Here is a 22,302-nt window from a genome sequence, read left to right as displayed (position 1 = left end):
GGTGCCCTTAATATGACGCTCCCTCTCTTACCCACTCTCGCTTCCTCCAAATACGGAAAGATTATGGATGTGGCAAACGTGGAAGTGTCTTGCCTGCCAGTGCACATCAATTACTTTCCTCACAGTCCCACCTAATGAGTGACTTTCAAACTGAAACGAACTTCGTAATAAATAACACAATTGATATGAGTGCTGTTGCTGGAGTGATCGGCACTGGCGAGACGTTCTCTCTGATTTAGTATAATTTCTCCATAGCGGTTCAGAAGCTGTGACTAAAATTGCACAGCAAGATATATTACAGATGGTGCCTCCCTTAATTAACTACATCTACTCAATCAAAGCAATGAACATGCCTCTTGTCTGCGAATTAAGCACTGCAAAATAAGCCACATCATATAGATGTGCAGAAATTACTCCTTCGTTGGGAAGGTTACTTTGGAAATGTAATAGGTTACAAGTTACCCTATTTAAAATGTAGTGTAACTATTTCAATTACTTTATTAAATGTAATATGTAATATAACTCATTACATTTAATCACTTTTTGATTACGTTTCTAAATTTCAATTGTTAATCATTTTCAAATATTTAAAGCAGGCGGGGTTAACCTTAGTACTCAACACTGATTACTGTCAGACTTTCAAAAGCCTTTCATCACTTTCATCATTTTAAAGCTCAGCCACCACAAAATATGACTTTAGCACCTCTTTTTACTTTGAGATTGTTCTGAGGTTAAAGGTGAAATCAAATATTTGCATAGTTACAACAGGAAACACTTGCATCTAACAATGCCTTGGAAAAAACAGTCCATTTAAAAAAAAAAAACGTATAAACATTGGGCGTAAAACTGTTATTGAATAAGCATGTGTCCTAAACTCCTACATCCTACACAAATTAAATCTGTATGAGTTTGTGTGAAAATATTCAGATGTAACTCCCTTTGGTACACTGTAAAAAACAATTTGTTGAGTCAAATTAAAATAATTTGTAACCTGGCTGCCTTAACATTTTAAGTTCAGTCAACTCAAAAAAGTTCATTAAACTTGAAATGTTACATTATACTAAGTGACAACTTATATATTTGAGTTGAATCAACTTAACATTTTAAGGCAGCTGGGTTACCCATCTGTTAGGTTTCGCAAACACAAATATCTATGTTGTTACTTAGTACAACTTAACATTTCAAGTTGACTAAACTTATTTTAGTTGACTGAAATTAACATTTTAAGGCAGCAGGGTAACAAATTATTTTAAGCTGACTCAACAAATTGTTTTTTATTTTTTACAGTGTAGTCATTAAAATTTTCATAAATAACTGTAATTTAATTACACATTTTTCTCAGTAACTGTAACAGATTACAGCTACATTTATTTTGCAATTAAATTACGTAAATTACGTTACGTGTAACTAGCTACTCCCCAACACTGAACATGTACAAATAATACAAAATATTAAACTGCAACATTTCTTTTAACACTGATAATAACAAGAAATATTTCTTGAGCACCACATTAAGCATATCAGAACGACTTCTGAAGGACCATGTGGCACTAAAGACTGAAGTAATGGCTTAGCTTTGTTACCACTGGAATAAATTATATTTTAATACAATAAAATAGAAACATTATTTTAAAATTTGTAATAATATTTCAATGTTTTTACTGTATTTTCGATTAAATAAATGCAGCCTTGTTGAGCATGAAAGACTTATTTTATAAACATTTTAAAAAGTGGTATTATACTGTAAATATGAACTGTGTGGAGACTAATGCACATTTACCATGTTTTACTATGGAAACTAATTAAGGAAATATATTTTGCAGTTACAGTTTATAACTGTATTTAGGCTGTCGACGGTCACAAAACAGCAGTGCTTACTTTTTATCACCATTATTTGTCTACCTTCTACAGTCTTAATAAAAACACCACAGTTAGACATTATGCAAAAACAGTGGTAAATTATCATAAAATAACTCTGAATGGCAACAGTAGGCCTACTTCATGTTCCTGTTTCTAGTCGTATTAGCTTCAAGTACTGGATCAAACAACCTTCATACTTTCTGTCATTTCCTGGAGGAGAGGGTAACCTATTTTTGCAGTGATAGCATGATTAGCATTGCTCTTTGAGGATGACTGCGCTCTGTTGCGGCCTGACGAACAGGGGAAACTCCTACCGCATCAAGGTTAGCACAGTGACTCAGCTTCTGGTTTGTTTAAGAATCATCTACGAGTTTTCCACATAGCTGCTGGTTAGCATTATTGCAATTAGTTTTCGAGCTTCATTAGCATCACCATTCTAAAGCTGAGGGATTTAAGCCTAACTGATTAGATGCATTAAAATGTCATTATCTATTTTGTATCATAATATTTTGTTAGGAAAAGATTAGGAATACATTTTTAGTTTCTAATTCTGATGCCAGTCTTACTTTAGTCTGAATGAAAAAAAGATCATACTGAAAAGTGTCTTGAATGTGAGTACCGCCATGAGTGCTAGACAAAGCTGGAGCTAGGTAATGGTTCAGGAAGGGGAGATGCCACTGCATTGTTTTATTCATATCTTTGTCACCTTGGATTTACCCTCAAAACTTTAAGTGCCAAAAACAGCACTTGCATTCATCTGCCTTAAATGCACAACAAGACACACAAAGGATGTGAGCTGTTATCTTGAGACAAACAATGATAGGAAACGTTTTATACCATAATTAGCGTAAAAAAATGTGCAAATTATAGATTAACAGGGCTCCATACTGCGACTAAATGGTTGCATTTTGCAACTTTTTTCTGTTTTTTCATTATTGTTAGAGGTTGCAAGTTGTCTAACTTTGTCTGATTATGTGTTGCTCATAAAAAATCAAATAGCACAATCTGTGTGAAGTGTGAAGAAACAGTGCTGACTGACCAACCTATTAGAGAAAAGCCTATAATTTCCTACATTTTAAGGTCACTGCTTAGTCCTATTTAAAGTTATCCTGACAGGAGGGCAGTTTTTATGCATATTTCATAAATTAATTGTATTTGGAAGCACAGCATAAAAAACTAAGATATTTGAAAAAGAACTCTGATCAAAATTAGAGAACACATACAGGTACCTGCAAGTTGCACTAATTTATTCAAGTCCCCCAAAAAGGCCGGTCGTCCAAGTAAGACAAATTCACGCGAAAACAGGATAATGTGGAGATTCTCAATTGGGAATCAGTTCAACACTACAGTTGGAATTGACCTATCATAAGCTCCGCCCCCCTTAATTACTGTTGCTGCCTTGGACAAACAATGACAAAATAAAATGAAAAGCTGTCAGTGTGAAAACCTTGTCCGAAGATTAATTTTGAACACAGAAGGACCACCTTTCAACGAAGAGCATTCAAGTAGGACTTAAATATGCCATGGAGGGATATATAAATGATTATAAAATAAATATAGTGTGTATGAATAATTTGGAAGTGAACATCTCATCAGCAGAAAGAATATCTCATCAGAACATCTCATCAGCAGAAAGAATCAAAAGAATCAAAAGGCTAAGCTCAGGAGCATATTTTGTGGACAGAGGAGAACTGGTCCTAAGTTCTCTTTAGTTATGAGAGCACGTTTCATTCATTTGGGTCTGATGGGAAACATTTTGGTTTTTGTTAAAGCTAAGGAAAGACTGAAGCCCAAATACGTAAAGAAGTCAGTGAAAGGTGGAGGAGGAAGTGTAATGGTTGGGTGAATGTTTTCTGCAGTTGGAGTTGGGTTTCCTATACAGCTAGTTGGAAAGGTGAAAGCAAATGTTTATCAGAACCTCCTTCCGCAACACGTACCTTCCTTGCAAGCATCTCCAAATCAGCCTGCAATTTTAATGCAAGACAACGCCCCCGTCACACTGCAAAACAGGTAAAGCAGTTTCTTTAAGCTAAGAATATCAACATAATTAAATGACCAGGCCAGAGTGATGATCTAAACCCAACTGAAAATCTCTGGAAAAACCTTGATGACAAAGTTCTGGCTAAGAAACCCACTACAGTTACCAAGCTATTGAAGAGACTTGGAAGAAGAGTTGACTAGGGTTGGATATTGTTAGAATATTATCAATTCCAATTCTAATTCTTTTCGATTCCCAGTTTCAATTCCAATGTGAATAAAAGATGATATCAAGCATATTTATTCTGTTTTTCTTTTTGTTTGTTTGTTTTTAGTTTATTTAGTTGCAGCTGAATACCATGAACAAAAATCAACAGGCTACATAAAAGAGCTGTTTGCAAAATAGAGCTGCGTGATTCTGGATAAATTGGCTTGTTGTTTTTTTATATGGAAGTTGTGGTTATCTTACGATTCTGAAGAAAAAAACATTAGACAACTAAACAAATCACATGTAGGACTAATTTATAAGTAAATGATTCAGTGATTCACTCAAAATATACTTGGTTCATTACTGGATGAATCCGTGAATCATAAATCTTTAACATTATTTGGAACGTCAAACTTTCAAAAGGATGATTTACTCTATTTTGATCTCCACCGTACATATCAGATTTTATATTCAGACTATGAACTTTTATCCCAGTACTTCTGTTTGTAACACAGAAATAATGAACTGTGTGGCTGAAAAGACTGTGAAACCGTTTCATTCATATACATGACAGTGGCTCTCTTTAGGGCAGCGGCAGCACAAACGCAGATTTGAATGTTCAAATCACACTGGTCGTATGCTGCATAAGTGTAGTCATATTTTGGAGCGCTATGTGCTTAGATTAGCAAGCAATGTCCTGGCAGATTGCTAGGTTGTGTCCTCAAAGATGAAAAAAAAGAAAAAAGAACCGCATATAGGAATCAGTAGGCAGAATCGGAATTTTAATTTCACAAGAAGTATCCGATTCCTGACCTTAAGTATCCGATTCTGGAATCTGAATCAATTTTCGATACCCAACCCTAGAGTTGACCAAGATAACACTAGTGATGTCCTGCAGTTGCAGATGTGCTGAAGTCATTCAAAGCAAGGGCCTCTACCATTATTATTAATTCCGAACAGCTGTAACCTTCCAAAACCGTGTAGCTGTAGTCAAACTCAATGTTTTACCATCAAATGTGCTTTTAACACAAACCTTTAGCATAGCAGACTGAAGTGAACCATATTACATGTTTGTCAGCTGTCATTAATCGCTGCGTAAGCACATAAGCATAGACCCACACGGTCTCATTAAAGTGACAATTGCCTTAGAGATACCCTTGACTCACCGTTTAAAGGTGAAAGAAATCCAGCTTGGCATTCCGGAGCTGTTCGTACGTCAATGCTTTTTGTTTGCGACTTCTAACGGCTAACGACAGAACCGGGACGTGCATTGTCATCCCTGTTCCGGGCTCAAGTGATGCAGTGCTTTCCAATGTCATTTTCCTTTGCTTATAAAACCATCTTACCACCCTGGGTAATCAAGAGCCGGTCTAAAATCCAGTCTATAATAAAGGCAAACGGCTGAATCTGTGAGGAAAGGCAGTCATTTGTACTTGATAGCTTTTTACATACTGGATCTATTTGCCAGTGCCTTTCAATGCGCTCTCGTGGTGTGGGATTCTTCCTCCTGTTGTAATATTTCACCTGAATCAACACCTGCAGAGTGCTATATAAATGCAAATGGTTTTTTATTGTGTTGCCGAGCTGCTCTTCGCCGAGGAAGTGCGAGTCAGATCTCGGCCTTATTGTGGAGGATTCCTTATTCCCTGTCATTAGATTCAGTGGTGTCAGCTCATATCACTCACCATATGAGAAAGACTCAGACGGATTCTATTAAAAAGCACCTCTGTGACTAGACACCCTCAATGCCCTCAGCCTTAATTATCTGAAAAGACCCGATTCACTTTCTTCACCATCTCCATTTGTGGGCGTTCAGGTGCAAACCCATATTCGCGAGGTTGGCACCAGAGCCCAGGTTGTGACTGCCAACCCAATGACTTTCATCTGCACTGATGACAAATGGCCATGGCATGGACCAGTACGGACTGGAAGCAGATGAAAAGCGGCCCATCTTCTCCAGCGCTGCATTTAATTACCCAGCATATGTTAGAAATCACTCCAAAGAGGATTTGGGGAACGCTTGTTGATCCGCAACATGAAAAGAGCTCTTTCTCTTCTGTTTCATTTTGTTTAATTCAGTTTGCGCAAATCATTGATGTGGTGGGAGGGCAAGCGCAACGGAGGGCGCGTTTAATCTGCTCGGCCTGGCTGACGAAAAGCTTCCCGGTGGCCAGAAGGGGAGAAAAGTGTGAATCTCTCATCCTCGCCGCGGGGTTACGGCGGCACTCCTGGTCTGCTTCTCATTAAGAGCGCATTTAGAAGGTGAGCTACGAGTTGTTTCTGGCAGCCTAGGAAAAAGGAAATGCAAATGGGCTGCGACGGAAGTCGGCCTGGGAACGCTCCCCCCCCTCGTGCTATTACACAGACTGCACCATCAAAGGATCCCCCCCAATTAAGGCTGAATTCAAAGCCTTTTTCTCTAGCGCACTCAGTGAATATAGGCAGAATCTGATCGGACATTCAACGCCCAGCTGAGGGATTCAAACCGACGGGCCTTGCACATCTTATGAAGCTCAAATACGTGAATGGGAGGACAGCAAGCAGCTTAGAGGCCTTGATACAGTAAGGCGGATAATCAGAGATGCATTCCTGTGATTTCCGAACCAGAGGCGAGAGTTTTAATTACGTCGCGGGATACAAGTCCAGGTAACTTAGTGAGATGGAACTATTAACGACATCGGACACTTGTTTATGCTTATTCCGAAGTGAACTCGCCTGGAAGTGCTGTAATGAATGTGTACTTTCAGTGGAGACACTGGGGTCATTTCTAATAATTGTTGATATTACTGAACTCACCCCGGAGACACGGATATGCATTATTCATCGCGCTCTCTTTGACATCCCTCGCGTTTGAGCATTTTATTCAAGCTGGACCTATCATATCCATATTCATCAGGCTGCAAAGAGGTCACCGTGGGCAATAATCCCAGTCGCTGATGGTACGATATCAAGATGGCAAAGACATATTCATTAAATTCATTCTGGTATAATTTTGCAGATAATAACGGGTGAGCAGATTGGACTTTGGTATGTTCGACCGCATGTTTGGTTGAGAATAAGCTTCCCAGTTTGCTTCTCTGCTCTCTGTTCAGAGTAACAAAAACTAAAATCTGGTTTTCCAGCATAAATTGCAAGTGAGAGACAATCGATAGAGCAAAAAAACAAGAGCAGAAAATGTTACTTCAAGTGTTGATTAAAGAGGGAAATTAAAGGCTTCTTATGCTTCCTGCAAAGAGTGTCTGAAGCCAAAAAAAACAAAGATGTAAATGGCAAGATTGTGTATGATGGAGATCGCGGATGTGAAAATTGTTTCAAAAGGTTCTTCTCTTTTATTCTCTAGAAGCATCAAAGTCCTGTTTCAATCAGCCTGGAGTCTCAACATCAAATTTCTGCCTGGAAAGTGTGTTTGTCTCATGTATGTGAGAGCATACCACATTTTTCAACTTTCTGCATGAACATAAAAATGAGGTTTAGAAGTTTAGAGTATCATTAAGCCAACAATTGCTGACAGGGTTTAGTCTCTGCTTACTGTTAAGGCAGGGTCGAAAGGTCAGAATAATCCACACACAACTTAATGCCTACCAGTGTGCATTTCTATCTTGTATATAACATTCTCATATGTTTTTGCAATATGCATGAAACTGTACTGAAGATGAATAAAAGCTTTTGGGGCCCAAACTTCATCTGTACTCACCTCAAAACCTAACCTTGGCTAGCAAAAATCTCAAGAATATGACAGCTATTCAATCGTGTCCAGCGGTAACTGTAGAGAAGTGGTGCACTAGTGTCCATAAACTACTGTTTAAATGTTTGGGGTCAGTGTTTTTGAAAGCATTCAGTACAGAAATTTCTTTACTTTTCTTTATTATTTACCGTTTCTTTAATTTAATGCCAAGTCTTTGCTGAATAAAAGTATTAATTTGAAAAAAAAAAGAATGTATGTTTCATTATGAAAATGCTCATTATGTTACCAAAATAAGAGGGATCATACAAAATGCATGTTATTGTTTGATTAGTACTGACCTGAATAAGATATTTCACATAAAAGATGTTTACATGTAGTCCACAAGAGAAAATAATACTTGCATTTATAAAAATTATCCGGTTCAAAAGTTTACATCCCCTTGATTCTTAAAACTGTGTTCTTACCTGAATGATCCACAGCTGCCCTTCTTCAGAAAAAAAAAATCATTCAGGTCCCACAGATTCTTTGGTTTTTCATAATTTTTGTGTATTTGAACCCTTTCCAGCAATGACTGTATGATTTTGAGATATGATTTTGAGGTATGATTTCAGTATTAAGAATCAAGTGTATGTAAACTTCTGACCAGGTGATTTTTATAAATTCAACTATTATTTTCTCTTGTGGACTATACTGTATGTAAACATCTTTTATGTGAAATATCTTATTCAGGTCAGTACTAAATAAACAATAACATGCATTTTGTATGATCCCTTTTATTTTGGTAAAATAATTAACATTTTTAATGATTTCGGGGTAAACTTTTGACCTGAACTGTACCTGATATTTGGCAATTTTGAGATTTTCAAAAAACAATATAGATTTTATGTAGTCATTTATTGTCAATTTTAAGTTACATTAAAATAGTTTGCAATTAAATTTAGCAAATTTAGCATTGAGCAATTTTGTGTATTTTATGTATTAGCATAAAATATGTAAATATAAATCAACATAACAGTTTCCCTGCCCACTGGATATCAGTATCAGTCATGAAAAAATAAAAAAACATCTCAACCACTACTCACATCTTTATTGTTCTGCTGTTGATACCATAAAAGGGGGCATAGACATAAAAAGAAAGAGAATATGAAAACGGTCTATAAGATCTCATGCTAAGTTGTTTGTGAGGACACTGTCTTTTATGTCTGTATTATGCTACCCTTATCCTGATGAATAAGACCATCTTTCATACTCACTAGTGATCAAAGGATGGATGTCTACATAAAAGACATCCATCCAAAAAGGAGAACAAGCAGTCAGCCAATGACCATCATACAGACTACATTCAGCACTTGAGACGTGAAAGATAAAGAAATTTAAAAGAGAAACCAAGAGGAAAATGTTATTGCTCAGAGGTTGCCCTTAATGGAGTTTTCAGATCTGCCTAATGAACTTTGTCCCAGATGTTTCTTCTAGAGTTCCTTAAAATAAAAGGAATTAAGGGAAGTCACAAATCTGTCAGATAACAAGTATAGAGCTATAAAATTAGAGATTAATCTGAGAAGCAGAAAACCAAAGTAAAAATCGCTTTACAATCCAGCAGACACATCTGAGAGCCTTGAGAGATCTCATTTGTGGCTTCTTTTTCCTATGGGAAGGCAGAGAGATAGGCCACCCTGTACTGTACATTACTCCACTGATCATCATTCAGTGCGGAGGAAACATTTGTGTTCAGTCACTTCTCTTTTGCCCGGATCCCTCCGGCTAGAGTGAATTGGAGATGAGCCAAAATCTAATAAGGTTCAACCTGGCTGTCAGGGTTTGAGTGTGTGATGGTAGAGAGGTGTGTGTGTGTAATGTAGCGGCTGAGAGATAATGTATTGTAAAAGCCAAGGATAGTAGAGCAGGTGGCATGCTGGAGTATCTGGCTCATTATCTTTAAAACGGGAAAGTGTTTGGCTGTCTTTGCGTTTAGCATTGAGCTAACTACTTACAAGCCTGTGCGTATAAAGCAATCACATTTCTAGCGGACTGGAGCCAATACATAAAAAGATGCTTTCTATTGTAACAATGCTTTTTCCTCTTTGTGTGGCTCATTTACTGTAGCTCAGAGTATGATTATAAAATCCACATTGTATCAAAGAGGCTTGATCAAACACTGCATGTGACATTCATTAAAAACATGATCACCCACCATATGCCAAAGAGTTTTGATCAAACAATGCATCAGATATTCACATTTTCATCTACACGCTGGCATTAATGGGAGGAAAACTGATAGCTAAAACACTTTAAAAGCCCAGACTGATTGGACAGTATACGTCAACCTCTAGCCGTTCTCCTGCGCTTTCAGTTAAAGTGTCTGAAAATGAATATCAGACGAAGCTTTTAAAACAGCCTGAGAGTAATGTTGTATTACTGAATATTCAAATATTCACATGTAGGAAATATGCAGGCAGAGCATCTGTTCTTCACATGCACTTCATTAAGAGCTTGACTGACACATTTTCACAACGTTTTACTAAACCTCATCATGACAGAAACATGAGGTTTTCTGATTTCGCTTGGCATTATTGAGAGGGAACATGTTCTAATTGGCTGATTCAACACTGCTATTTTAACACATCAGTTCAGCGAATGTGACAATCAAAAGTGTTTAAACTTTATATTCATAATATCATATTTCAGTTTTTAATGGCAAGTTTTCTCACTCTCTCTGATGTGCTGATGTATTCAACAAGCTGTCTTTGCAGCTTTTCTACTCTTGCAATTTCAATAAATGTTTTTCTGAACTGAAGAGAAACGTTTTGAGTTCTATTAGAGTATATGTCCATAGCACATAATTGTAATCCTTATGATATGACTTTTTAAAAATGAAAATTATTAGCAAGGTCCCTGTATGCCAAGTCTATGCACAATGGCTAGTCATGTTTAATCAGCATCACATGTTTAGCAGAAATGGCAATCATGTGCGGCTGAGGCACAAGACTTTGCCAGACACTCCAGAGAAATAAGTCTGAGCGACTGGACAGCTCTAGTGGCTTCTGGGCACCCCAAGTACATTATCTAAATAAACATGTCAGCTCAGTTAACAGGCAGCCACTGGATGAGATCTAAGATCCTGTTTACACCTGGTATTAAGATTAATTTAGGTGAATTGTCTGAAACAGTACAGCACTAGATGCAAGTCAAAACAAAGTGTTTTCAAAACATTTTGAAATTGTTCCACTTCAAGTACATTCAGAGGTGATTGAAAATGTGACCACAGTGTATCTGACCAAATGAGATGTACACTAACATTCTAAAGTGTTACTATGATATTTTTTTCTCACAGAAATTAATACTTCAATTCAGGAAAAAAAAAATGCATTAAATTAATCAAAAGTAACAGTAAAGATTTATAATGTTGCAAAGGATTTCTATTAAAAATGCTATTCTTTTGATCTTTCTATTCATCATTACGAAAAAAGTGTTACATTCCCACAACAATTTTTTAACATTGATATTAATAAGAAACATTTTTTCTGCATTTTAGAATGATTTTTGAAGGATCATGTGACACTTAAGACTGGAGTAATGGCTGCTGATAATGCGGCATTGCCATCACAGGAATAAATTAGATTTTAAAATATTCATAAGAAAACAGATTTTAAATTGTGAGAATGTTTTACAATATTGCTGTTTTTACTGTATTTTTGAACAGGCTTGGTGAGCATAAGAGACATTGTTGAATAATTAAATCTATCCTTTGAATAAAACAATAGAATGGTAGGTTGTTTTAGTGCCAGGTGTAAACTACAACTCATCTGATCACTTGTGATCGGATCATCTAAGATGGATCTTAATGCCAGATTGAAAGGGAAACACTGGTGTTAAGACTTGTATGACTTAATATAACGTAAATTATGTCTCTTACTGAAATAAGTAGTAGAAAGCCCATGAAAGATTTATGTTATTTAAAGGAACACGCCACTATTTTTGAAAATAGGCTCATTTTCCAACTCCCCTAGAATTAAACAGTTGAGATTTAGCGTTTTTGAATCCATTCAGCCGATCTCCGGGTCTGGCGGTAGAACTTTAGCATAGCTTAGCATAGATCATTGAATCTGATTAGACTGTTAGCATCTTGCTGACCAAAGAGTTTCGATATTTTTCCTATTTAAAACTTGACTCTTCTGTAGTTACATTGTGTACTAAGACCAACGAAAAAGCGAAAAGTTGCGATTTTCTAGGCCTATAAGGCTAGGATACTCTCATTCCGTCATAATAATCAAGGAACTTTGCTGCTGTACCATGGGTGCAGCAGGCGCAATGATGAAAATAGGCTAATTTCCGTCAACATAACCAACATGACCATTTCCAGCCGTTGCGTAATATCATTGTTTTAAATAGGAAAAATATTGAAACTCTTTGGTCATTTTTGAGCAAGATGCTAACAGTCTAATCAGATTCAATGAGCTATGCTATGCTAAAAGTGCTATCGCCAGACCCGGAGATCGGCTGAATAGATTCGAAAACGGTAATACTCAGCTGTTTAAGTCTAGCGGAGTTGGAGAATCAGCCTTTTTCAAAAATAGTGGCATGTTCCTTTAAAAATCCACATTGTTTTATACATATTTTGGACTATGGAGGGCGCCATTATTTTGAGCCACTCCCTGCTAATTTTACAGCAACACAACTCAGAATAAGCAACTTGGAAAATAAAATACTGATACGACGCCACATTGTGTGGGTTTTGATTGCAATTGTCAGTCAAAGCTGCTTCACTGAAAGCTTCACTGCTTTCCTAGCAATAAGAAGAGGAGAAAAGAATAACGCCGAAGCCACTGAAGGAGTTTCTCAGCGCGGATTTCACTTGATATCCGGGGGCGTTTAGACTCCATATGGGGAAAAAATCAATTCAATGGTGTGTCTTTTGATATAAGTCTCTTATATACATCGCCACCTGTACGCTCTTTCAGTAGCTGTGATCATTGTATCAGTATTTTATTTTCTAAATTGTGTTGGCTAAAAATAGCAACAGGTAGCACCAGTAGTTCACCGAGTGCAACCATTTTACGTAATTGAAATACGATGTGTATAAAACGATGTGGATTTTTAAAATAATGTAAATCTTTAATAGGTTTTCTACTACGCATTTCAGTAAGAGACATCATTTATGTTATATTAAGCCATACAAATCTTAATACTCTGGGTTTCCTTTAAGCAAGGTCTAACACTAAATCATGACAACAAACACAGAAAGCTAAGTTTTTAGTACAGGTAGATGTCACAAGGTCTGGGTGAGATATATATCAACAAATATCATCAAAAACATGACAAATATTGCAGTATTATAATACTGAGATCACCTCAGTACACTTAATACATATAAAATATAAAAGCCACTTTGCCTTACCTTGCCGACATAAAGAGGGTCATCTCCCGTGTACTCCTCCAGGACGAAGAATTGGTTCCACACCCAGTTGCGCTTGTGTCTTTGAAGGGATGTGCCCACACTAGCTCTGAGGGGCCTGAGGGAAGCCGGACGGAGCGGGATAGAGTTCAGAGTCATCCCCCAGCAGCCCACGTCCCACTGGGCCAACAGCAGCATAGTCATTACAGTCAGTCCAGTCCACACTGCAGAACCTATCTGCATCTTTTGGATGAAAGGATGAAAGTAAAAAAAAAAAAAAAAAGGAAATAAAAAAATACACTCCTCTGTACTGAACGGCCACCAAAGATCTTGAGGCTAAGAGGTGGCTCCTGGGAAACTGTGCACCACCCTCAGCACTAGCGTGGGTGGCAGGATAGAGCAGACCGTCTGACCAGTGATTGATGGGAGAGTCCACGGGAATAAACGATGATTGTAGCTGAAGCTCTCAAACCTGTGGTGAGAACAGACATCAAGGGGAGACGTTGAAGAAAATCAGAGAGGGAGAAAAGAGTCAAACAAATACACATAAAGAGAGTCTGTCAGCACAGATGCAGGCTTGATTTACTGTCATTTTTATAATACCACTTCACATTTGAACCACAGATTAAGACAACATGACTTTTGGCATTTCAGAGGTTGCCTTCTGAGATGCAGGTGCAGGCAGAGCGCTACAGGTGAGCAAAACGACATGCGGCTCTTTCCTTTGGATAGGTATCTGACAGCACTGCTGAAAGTGGAGCACATTAATCTTTAGGGCTGAAGGGAACCGAGGAGGGAGGGGGAAACCGACAGAGGGAGAGGGCTCCAATGCAAAGGTTTGGAGAAATAAAGCAAATATGTTCCATCTCCAACCCCAACAAAGGAAAGAGTAGCTCCATTATCATACTTGGATTATGCGAGACAGCATATGGGTCAATGTCAAATAAAAGCGTACAAAAGAATTCTGTTTAAAACACTTGTATTTTATATTCATGTTGGTTTTATATGGTTACTTTGATGCCATTTTCAAGAAAAAAAAAAACGTTTTATTTACTACTAATAATGTTGTGGTCTAACCATTAAGTAAAATAACATTTTTTGTACACATCTTAATAAAAAAAAAAAAAAAAAAAAAAAAAAAGTTATATATATTTTAAGCTGAAAGTTTTTTTTTTTTTAATGAATTAATGAATTAACACCTCATTCCATTTTATAGCTTGAACTATACATGCCTTGTCATAAATATCTAAAATTATCTGACTAATAAATATTAATAAGCAGAAAAGACTTATTCTTCATTTTTAAAGATATAATATCAAAAGCTTATGCCAAACTGCTTAAGGTTTTCTTTTCAAGGATCTCACTGTTTTAATTAATCTTTTTTCTTCATTATTCATTTTCTTTATTATATATATAGGGTATGACGGCGCTAAAGGCACCCCGGGGTAAAAGGCGCCTTTGATTTATTTTTTTCTCTAAACCACTAGATGGCACCTAAATGTGGCGTAGCACTTTCCAAAACATTCGCTTTTCAAGATGCATGTGCAAATTTGGCTGATTACTTCATCTAATATTTGATGTTTTTAAAAAAGTTGTAGATTTATGTAGCAAATGATAATCGCTAAAATGATTGAATATGTTTTGAGACAAAGGTCTTCTTAATGATTTTCAGTTTGTTTAAGATAATTAATACAACAGTTTTTAAATAACAAAAGAATATGTAAAAGTACGGTAATTTTTTAGGGGGCTAAAAGGCACAATAATTAACATGATAATTAATAGATGGCAGACTTTTCCATTTGTTGACATGACATGGTTAGATTTAGATGGTAAATATCATATATTATGTTTGGTGTCCATTTTAGACATGTCACCATGTTTCAAATTAAACCATTTAAAAACATGACATTAATCACATCATTTAATAAAATATAATTTGTTGTTACTACTGTACATCTATAATAAAATTGTTAAGGGATCTCATTTAATGCTTTCAGAAGCATCAGATTTTATTTATTTAAAAATATATTTTTTATATTAACATATTTAAATGGCAGTATTTTTATTTATCATTATTATTTTATTTATCAAAATATGCATAAAGTAGTACAAACTTTGCTAAAGTGATTTTTCGAACAAGTATTAACTTAAATATTAATAAAATTATTTTAGCAAAAACATTTGTATCAATACTGTGTGTCTTTTGCCCCATACTTGCCACTCCATAGATTTACAGATTTTTAGACAAAATAAATGACTTGTATGGCTTATTTTCACACAAAATCTGTGGCATTTTGGGGGAAAAGCACATTTTTTCTTAAGGTGTGCCTTTAGCCCCATTATATCCTGTATATATATATATATATATATATATATATATATAGGGTACATATCAGTTGCATTTGTACAGTTTGTTTTCAACTTGTCCTCATCATACAGTACACAAGTATGCTACTAAATTATTCTTTATTTACCAGTCACTTTTCACTTTTGATTTATGGTGCTTTTGTATTGTCTGAAACTCACTGGGGTAGGTTAAGCACTTTGCTCAAGAGCACAATGGCATTGGCTTGTGAACGGCCCCATCTGGGGTTTGAACCTACAACCTTTAGCTTAAGAGCTGCTACTAAGAACTACAAAGCCTCACCACACCGTAAAAGTGTGTTATGTAAGTGACACTGGATTTTTATAGTGCATAAAAAACCCTCATGCTCCAAATTGCAATGGAGAACTACAATTTAAAAGTGTGCACTCTAAGTTGAAGTGACAAAATTCCAGGCACAAATTTCTCCTAAGGGGTCCCTGGAGCTTCTCGGTCCGAGAGAGCCTTTTAGGTGTTTCTAACATCCTTTTAAAGTCAAACACTTACAAGTCTGGAAAAAATAGTTCAAAAGGGATTTGGATAGAGCACATATACGTTCTCTGGAGAAATCTGTCCTTCCAGCAGTTCAAACCCACAGCAGCAGGATTCACGGCCCAACAGCTTATTTTGATGTTGAAGAGGATGTTGAAATCTCCACAGAAATCCCTCGTTGTCCGAGAAAAGATGAGATCTGACCTACGCCTTACAGACAGAACAACTCCCATATTGGGTTTGGAGTCTGTGGCAATTCGAAACCTTGCAATTATCGCAGCATGTGCACAAGATTTATTATGATATTTCCTGCAGGTTTAGAGAGGCTTCAAACAATGCTGCTATTTGAAAGTGCTAAAGCATTAGCATTTTTTAAAAAGTGTTGATGGTAATATAGGGTTTAAATAAAAGGTGTTAAACACATCCGAGATATTAAAGCTATATGACAGATGCTGTAACTGTGCTAAATAATAGCATATTTGAAGCTAAGGCTCTGAAGGTGAACAGAAGAGTAAATCACAAAGCATTCCTCAGGGAATCCATTCCCTCCTAGTATTCCCTCCGAGCTCAAAAGCCCCAGCGCTGCTGGAGGAGAACAGAACGTCTTGCGCTTTGCTTCAGAAGACCACAGTGCCAGGACCCCTCAGTGGGGAAAAGTCTCATCTAAAGCCTGTAATCTCTATCGTAAGCTTCACTTTATAGGGGAATTACAAGTGCTTAGCGACTGATTAGATCTCTACGCGTTTGACTGAGTAGATTCAACAAAAGTTTTCAAAAATGGCTGACGGGTATAAAGAAAACACAGTTATGGCTAAATAATCCGCTACATGTCTCAATTATCTCTGACCTCGAATGGTTTCATTGAAGTGCTACATGACACCACTGCAAAATAAAAAGAGCTTTGAGCCTGGAATGCTTATAGCGTAGCACAGACTAATAAAGAGAGCTGGAAGGTGATATGGATCATTTATCAAGCTTGCATTAAAACACAGCAAACAAGGACATAGGAAACAAGCCTTGGGATTTTTTAATGCGGGGCATCTGAAGCAATATCTCAGGACATGAGATTGCATGACATAGCATTTCTCAAAAGTGCCCAAATTGCTTAGGTCCCAGACTATGAGGAAACAAATATAGGAAGTTACAACATAAAGAAACAGCATCTGATTTTTCAGAATGTGAGGGCAGCATGTCACAGTCTTAGTTATCCTTTGCAACATCGACACAGACAGTGAACTGAATTGAATCAGCATTGAACTGACTTGAGCTGTATAATGACACTATTGCCTTCTGCAGAGCTGGTTACAGCTGAATTGAACTCGATTTATAACTGATGAACTTTGCAACATCGACACAGTTATTGACCTGAATTGAAACAACACTCAATTAAATTAAGCTAAATAATGACACTATAGATTGCATTACTGCAATCTATAGTTTGTTCTGTTTGTATTTATTTTTCCCATAGAGTCTTTTAACCAAGAAGCTACGAGGTGAATCACATTACAAACTTTGGACTCCCTTTATATTAGGTGGCCTTAACTACTATGTAGTTACGTCAAAAATATGTACAATGTACTTACTGTGTTCATATTGCATTGCAGAACCATTTTGCTGCTATTGAGGTGGGATACAAGTAAGGTTAGGGACAGCTTTGGTGGTATGGGTAGGGTTATGAGTGGGCTAAGGTGTAAGGGATGGATGAAAAGTGTAACTATAAACAGAATGTAATTACATGCACATACTTTTTAACATGTAGAACATGTACGTACACAATAAGTGCATTGTATCAAATATTAATTTAAGTGTAAGCACATAGTAGTCAAGGCCATCTAAAATAAAGTGATACTTTTATTTAAAAAAAAGAAAATCAGACAAAAATACAGAGGTACTTAGCTTTAGTAAGGGAAAAACTACAATCCCATGAAGTATTGGGAATGACAATCAAATAAAAAAATAAAAAGAATGAAGAAACATAAAACAATTAATTTAAATCTGCTGATTATATCTACAGAAAAAAATCATTTTAAGTTGCAAAATATGCGTATATTTAAGTAATTTAGGAGAAATTACTTGATTAGGTTATTTGTGGTGCTTCATAGAAGTGGGTGTTCCCTGCAAAGCTCTTTTGGCACAATTTGCTTTGCATGACTCCAGGGTTGCCAGGTTGTCACAACAAAACCTGTCCAATTGCTACTCAAAACTAGCCCAATCGCATTTCGAGGCAGGGCCCCCAGTAATATTGCATACATGTTTTGTGGTGGGGTTCCCTTGATAAAATTCTGATTCCAGGGCCTAAATATCACATTATTGGGGTCGCTTCAACTCACGGACATAAAAAACAACCCGCGACAACAGTGTTAAAGTGGCCCAATTCCGCGGGAAACCCGGGGACTTGGCAACACTGCACAACTCTCAGATTGGTGGAATTTTCTGTACAGCATCATGGGTAATGTTGTTTTTCTCCACGAATGTCACTGCTAAATGATTATTTAAAAAATAAGTGCAAATAATGCAAACAGATGGTTTCCACAAAAGCACATGCCATCGATTAACAATCTTGGAGCTCTAAACAGGTCTGTCTTTAAAGGATATGATTCAGAATCTGTTTTCCTATGGAGAAAATGAATGAGGTTTTTACTTGCGGAACCCGACAATTGCACTCAATCATCCTCTGCAGAGCTCCTTCACAGCTAAAATTGGATTTGTTTCATAATTGATGAATTTTAGAACAGTAACACTGTTATTGCCCTGTTTATTAATGTGAAGCTGCGTTAAAAACCATCTGTATTGGCACTATATAAATAAATGTGACTTGAATGTAAAACATTCAAATCTGTGTGCGTTTTTTATTGGGATCCTTCACAAACCTCTTTTGGCTTCATTCGACTTTTCAGCAGTTATTTTAGACTGGCCAAACAATGGATCATGATTAAAAACCGATTTACTGTACATTACAAGGCAACTATATGCCATGCTATCAGTGTACTATATTTGTTCCTCTTCTCCTTCCAGCCCCCCACCAACATTTTTCCCCGCCCGAATCTGCTCGCTGTCGGGCTTGGCTGAGGCCCCGGACTTTGTGTTCAGCACAGATCGCCCAAATGGTCTGGGACAGGATGATGAAGTCTCATTAGCCCCCCATGCCATCTGACGAGAGGAGCTGAGGCTTCGGCGCAGACCGCCCTGTGAGAGAGCGCCCACAGCCACAGCCAGAGATTCAGTTCCAAAAACCCATCTCAGCACACTCTTTAGTCATAGCCCCCCTGCGGTGCAAGAGCGATTGTGGCACTCACCAGGGACAGTATGCTCCAACACAGAGCAAAGCAAGGCTCCTGGCATCTGGACATCAAACACAGCACAGTGCGGACTGGTAGCATATGGCCTTCTTATTATGGCTGCCCTTCGCTGTGCAGACTCTTGAGGGTGACTACGACAAGATTACGCAAGGATCTGGGCAGGACAGAACTGCTAGATGCAAGATGAAAATTCGAATAAAGAACACATTTATAATATATTACATCTATTATTATTTTGTTTTTATGTTTATGCAGAGATTCATTACACACTTCACAACAAAGGTGTTCATATAAGCTCTCTCTGTCAATGCACAAAGCTGTCACTTAAAATGTTTATGGGTGGGCCACCCCATAAGTTGGTCTCTGAAAAATGCGCAGATTATAATTTACTGACAGGTTAATAAAAGATTACTGAAGTGCATTTTACAAGAAATACTGTTTTAGTCTTTCTACTTCAATATTTCATGTTTAATTTAGTGTGTTACTTGCTGTTTCTTTGTAATTAATTGTGAACTTCACAAGAAATTTAAAATTTGAAAATTGTTTTTACACTAATCGTTTTCAGTCTACAGCATGACTTGGCAAAACGACTTCAATCTCATAACTAAAATCGCTCATCATTTTTACAACAGCGGGTCCCATTTTCGTAATCTTTCCAGAGGCCCAAAAAACAAGAGGACAGACATAGTCTACACCATATAAAGTCTACGCCATAAAAAATACTGGGACCCCCACATTACAGGACAACATTCTTGGTCATCACTCCCTGACGACGGGCAAAACTAAAGTGCAAATAGGCTCCAACCAGATGTAAAGTCAGGGCATATGCAATAGTAACAATTAAGCAACAACATAAGAATAACTAATCATATTATACAAATAATACTGAAATTCTCACACACACCCAAAACCACAATTAATCTTTGGATGTTAGCCCTCACAGTTCACTCAAAGCGCCACCTAGCGGGCCTCAGTTTGACATTACAAGCGAAGTTTCTACTACGAGCCTCCGTGCTGTTGTTGGCATTGCAGTGGCGTCCTGACAGGGAGGTATTTGATATCGATACGGAGGTGTGAGGAAAATCTGCAGCTCTGTACTTGTGATATCCGCACTTGTTTTGGTATAACACTACACACAAGAAAACAAAAACCTCTAACTCTCACTGAGGTATTTTCACATCAGAAAGTCTTTCACAGTCACACTACAGACGACAGTATTTGCATCACAAATGCGAGTCCCTGGCAAGGTCCCAAGTATTGCTCTTAGGACTGAGAAATTGTACTTCGTAGCGACTCGATTAATATGCTGACTGCCAAACCTTAACTTTTGAACATCACAGATGCTCCTGAGGGAAAAGCGCTGAATATTAAAACATCACAGGCAGTGAGAGAAACTTTCAGAGCGGCTCCTAAAAATCTTAATGCTGACCACACTGTTCGACAATATTTTAAAGTGCATAGCGCGTTAATATATTTATTAACGTTATATTAAATATTAAAAGGGGTTCGTTCATTTTTTTTTCTCGTTTATTTCATATTCCACATAGTGTATGGCACACTTTAACGCAAGTGCGTTAAATTAAATAGACATTTCTAGAAAAATCTGAAATGGATAAAAATAATAACAAATAATGTCATAATACAATAGCCATTTTTCAACTTTTAGACTGCTGTAATATGATTTAGCAGCTTCCTAATGTGTGAACGGGCACCGCAAATCCACTCAGTCCGTACGGTATTGCACCTCAGCAAACACTGCATAAATCAGACTCACCTTTTCCTCCTGGTCCTTCGCGTGTTTATAAATTGTGAACGTTCTTGTGAAAATGCAGAAGGATTCCGTCACGTCGCAGCCGCTCTAGACGCGCTCTTCCCGAATGAGTGAAGGAAACATATTCAGGAGCATCCCTGCACTACAGGCGTCTTTCCCTCCGTTCCGCTCAATCACTGCGCTGCTCGCTCACACTCCGCGCGTCTACAATAAGCCCTATTGAGAAGCCACAGCTGCAGCGAACCTCAGCCAGGGGAGAGCACTGTGGAGAGACTCACAAAGGGACCACAACACTGTCGGCCATCCGTGAAGCATGCTTCGGGAGCCTCAGTCCCCACAAACTCTGGGAAAACAGTGGCTACGCGCAACTTATTGTCTCTGGTGAAAGTGGCTGACAAAATGAACAAGTCTCTGTTAGTGTGCTACAGGAGCATCGCTCATCAGGGAAACGTTGCACTGAGGGGAGGTGCTGATGTCAGTCAGCGTATCCAAGGTGCCGTGGCGATTGTAGGATTTGGGGGGGGGCGGGGCACCGAGGGGCCAAAGTGTGCAGAGAGGGACCAAATTAAAACCTCATCAAGTTTATTCTGTGTTCTTGAGATATGGGTTCAAGAATGTACCTTTTTTTACCTCAAGACAAGTTGGCAAACCTAAACTTTATTTAAAATTTGAAATGATGAAAAATATTTCTCATTTGATTTATGTCACCTGTCTGGTAAGAAAGGTTTAAAAAAAAGTATTATTACTATAAAATGAATATGTTCAATCTGGGTGGGATATTAAATCATTTCACTGGATATGATAAGATTCCAAGTGTGTGTCTGTGTATACAGTGTACATATTTTAAAAAGGTACCGTCCCATGGACAACTTTTGTACCTTTATTTCTGAGTGTGTACATACATGTTTTGAATATGTTATATATATATATATATATATACCTGCCATATACCTAGAAAAAGTCCTGTTCCTATTAAATGTTACCTTGGGTTTCTCTACAGCTCACTTGTTTTTGACTATTACATGGTGCTTTGGAAGCCTGTCTGAAACCATTTTCCGTAAGCGATGCCTTTATACACAAAACACTGCCTGAGAAGTGAATGACTGGACAGCCAGGCAACTGCCTTCAGTTTCGGATGCAGTACTGGGATGTTTCACTGTTTTTATCAGTCTGCTTGTCACTGTTGAGTGTGTGTGGTGCTGAGAGGAAGCGGATTTGCCTGAAGTGAGGAGCTGCTTTTTTGAAAGTCTGCGCAC

At 37.5% G+C, this 22,302-nt stretch overlaps 1 protein-coding gene across 1 annotated transcript in view; it reads right to left on the bottom strand.

Moving 5' to 3' along the window:
* cdh7a (cadherin 7a) overlaps positions 1–21,494 on the bottom strand; it is a 69,403-nt gene extending 47,909 nt beyond the window's left edge. The window contains exons 1-2 of the mRNA XM_051128545.1: positions 21,050–21,494; positions 13,126–13,594 (exon numbers count right to left, since the gene is read on the bottom strand). Coding sequence (XP_050984502.1) covers positions 13,126–13,365 — 240 coding nt within the window. The 5' untranslated portion in view covers positions 13,366–13,594; positions 21,050–21,494. The remainder of the gene's footprint in view (positions 1–13,125; positions 13,595–21,049) is intronic.
* Positions 21,495–22,302: the final 808 nt, after the last annotated feature.

Source organism: Labeo rohita, chromosome 2, assembly GCF_022985175.1.
Source record: "Labeo rohita strain BAU-BD-2019 chromosome 2, IGBB_LRoh.1.0, whole genome shotgun sequence".
Taxonomy (NCBI): domain Eukaryota; kingdom Metazoa; phylum Chordata; class Actinopteri; order Cypriniformes; family Cyprinidae; genus Labeo; species Labeo rohita.
Note: the sequence above shows the minus strand (reverse complement) of the source record. Positions and strands in the feature narration are given on the sequence as shown.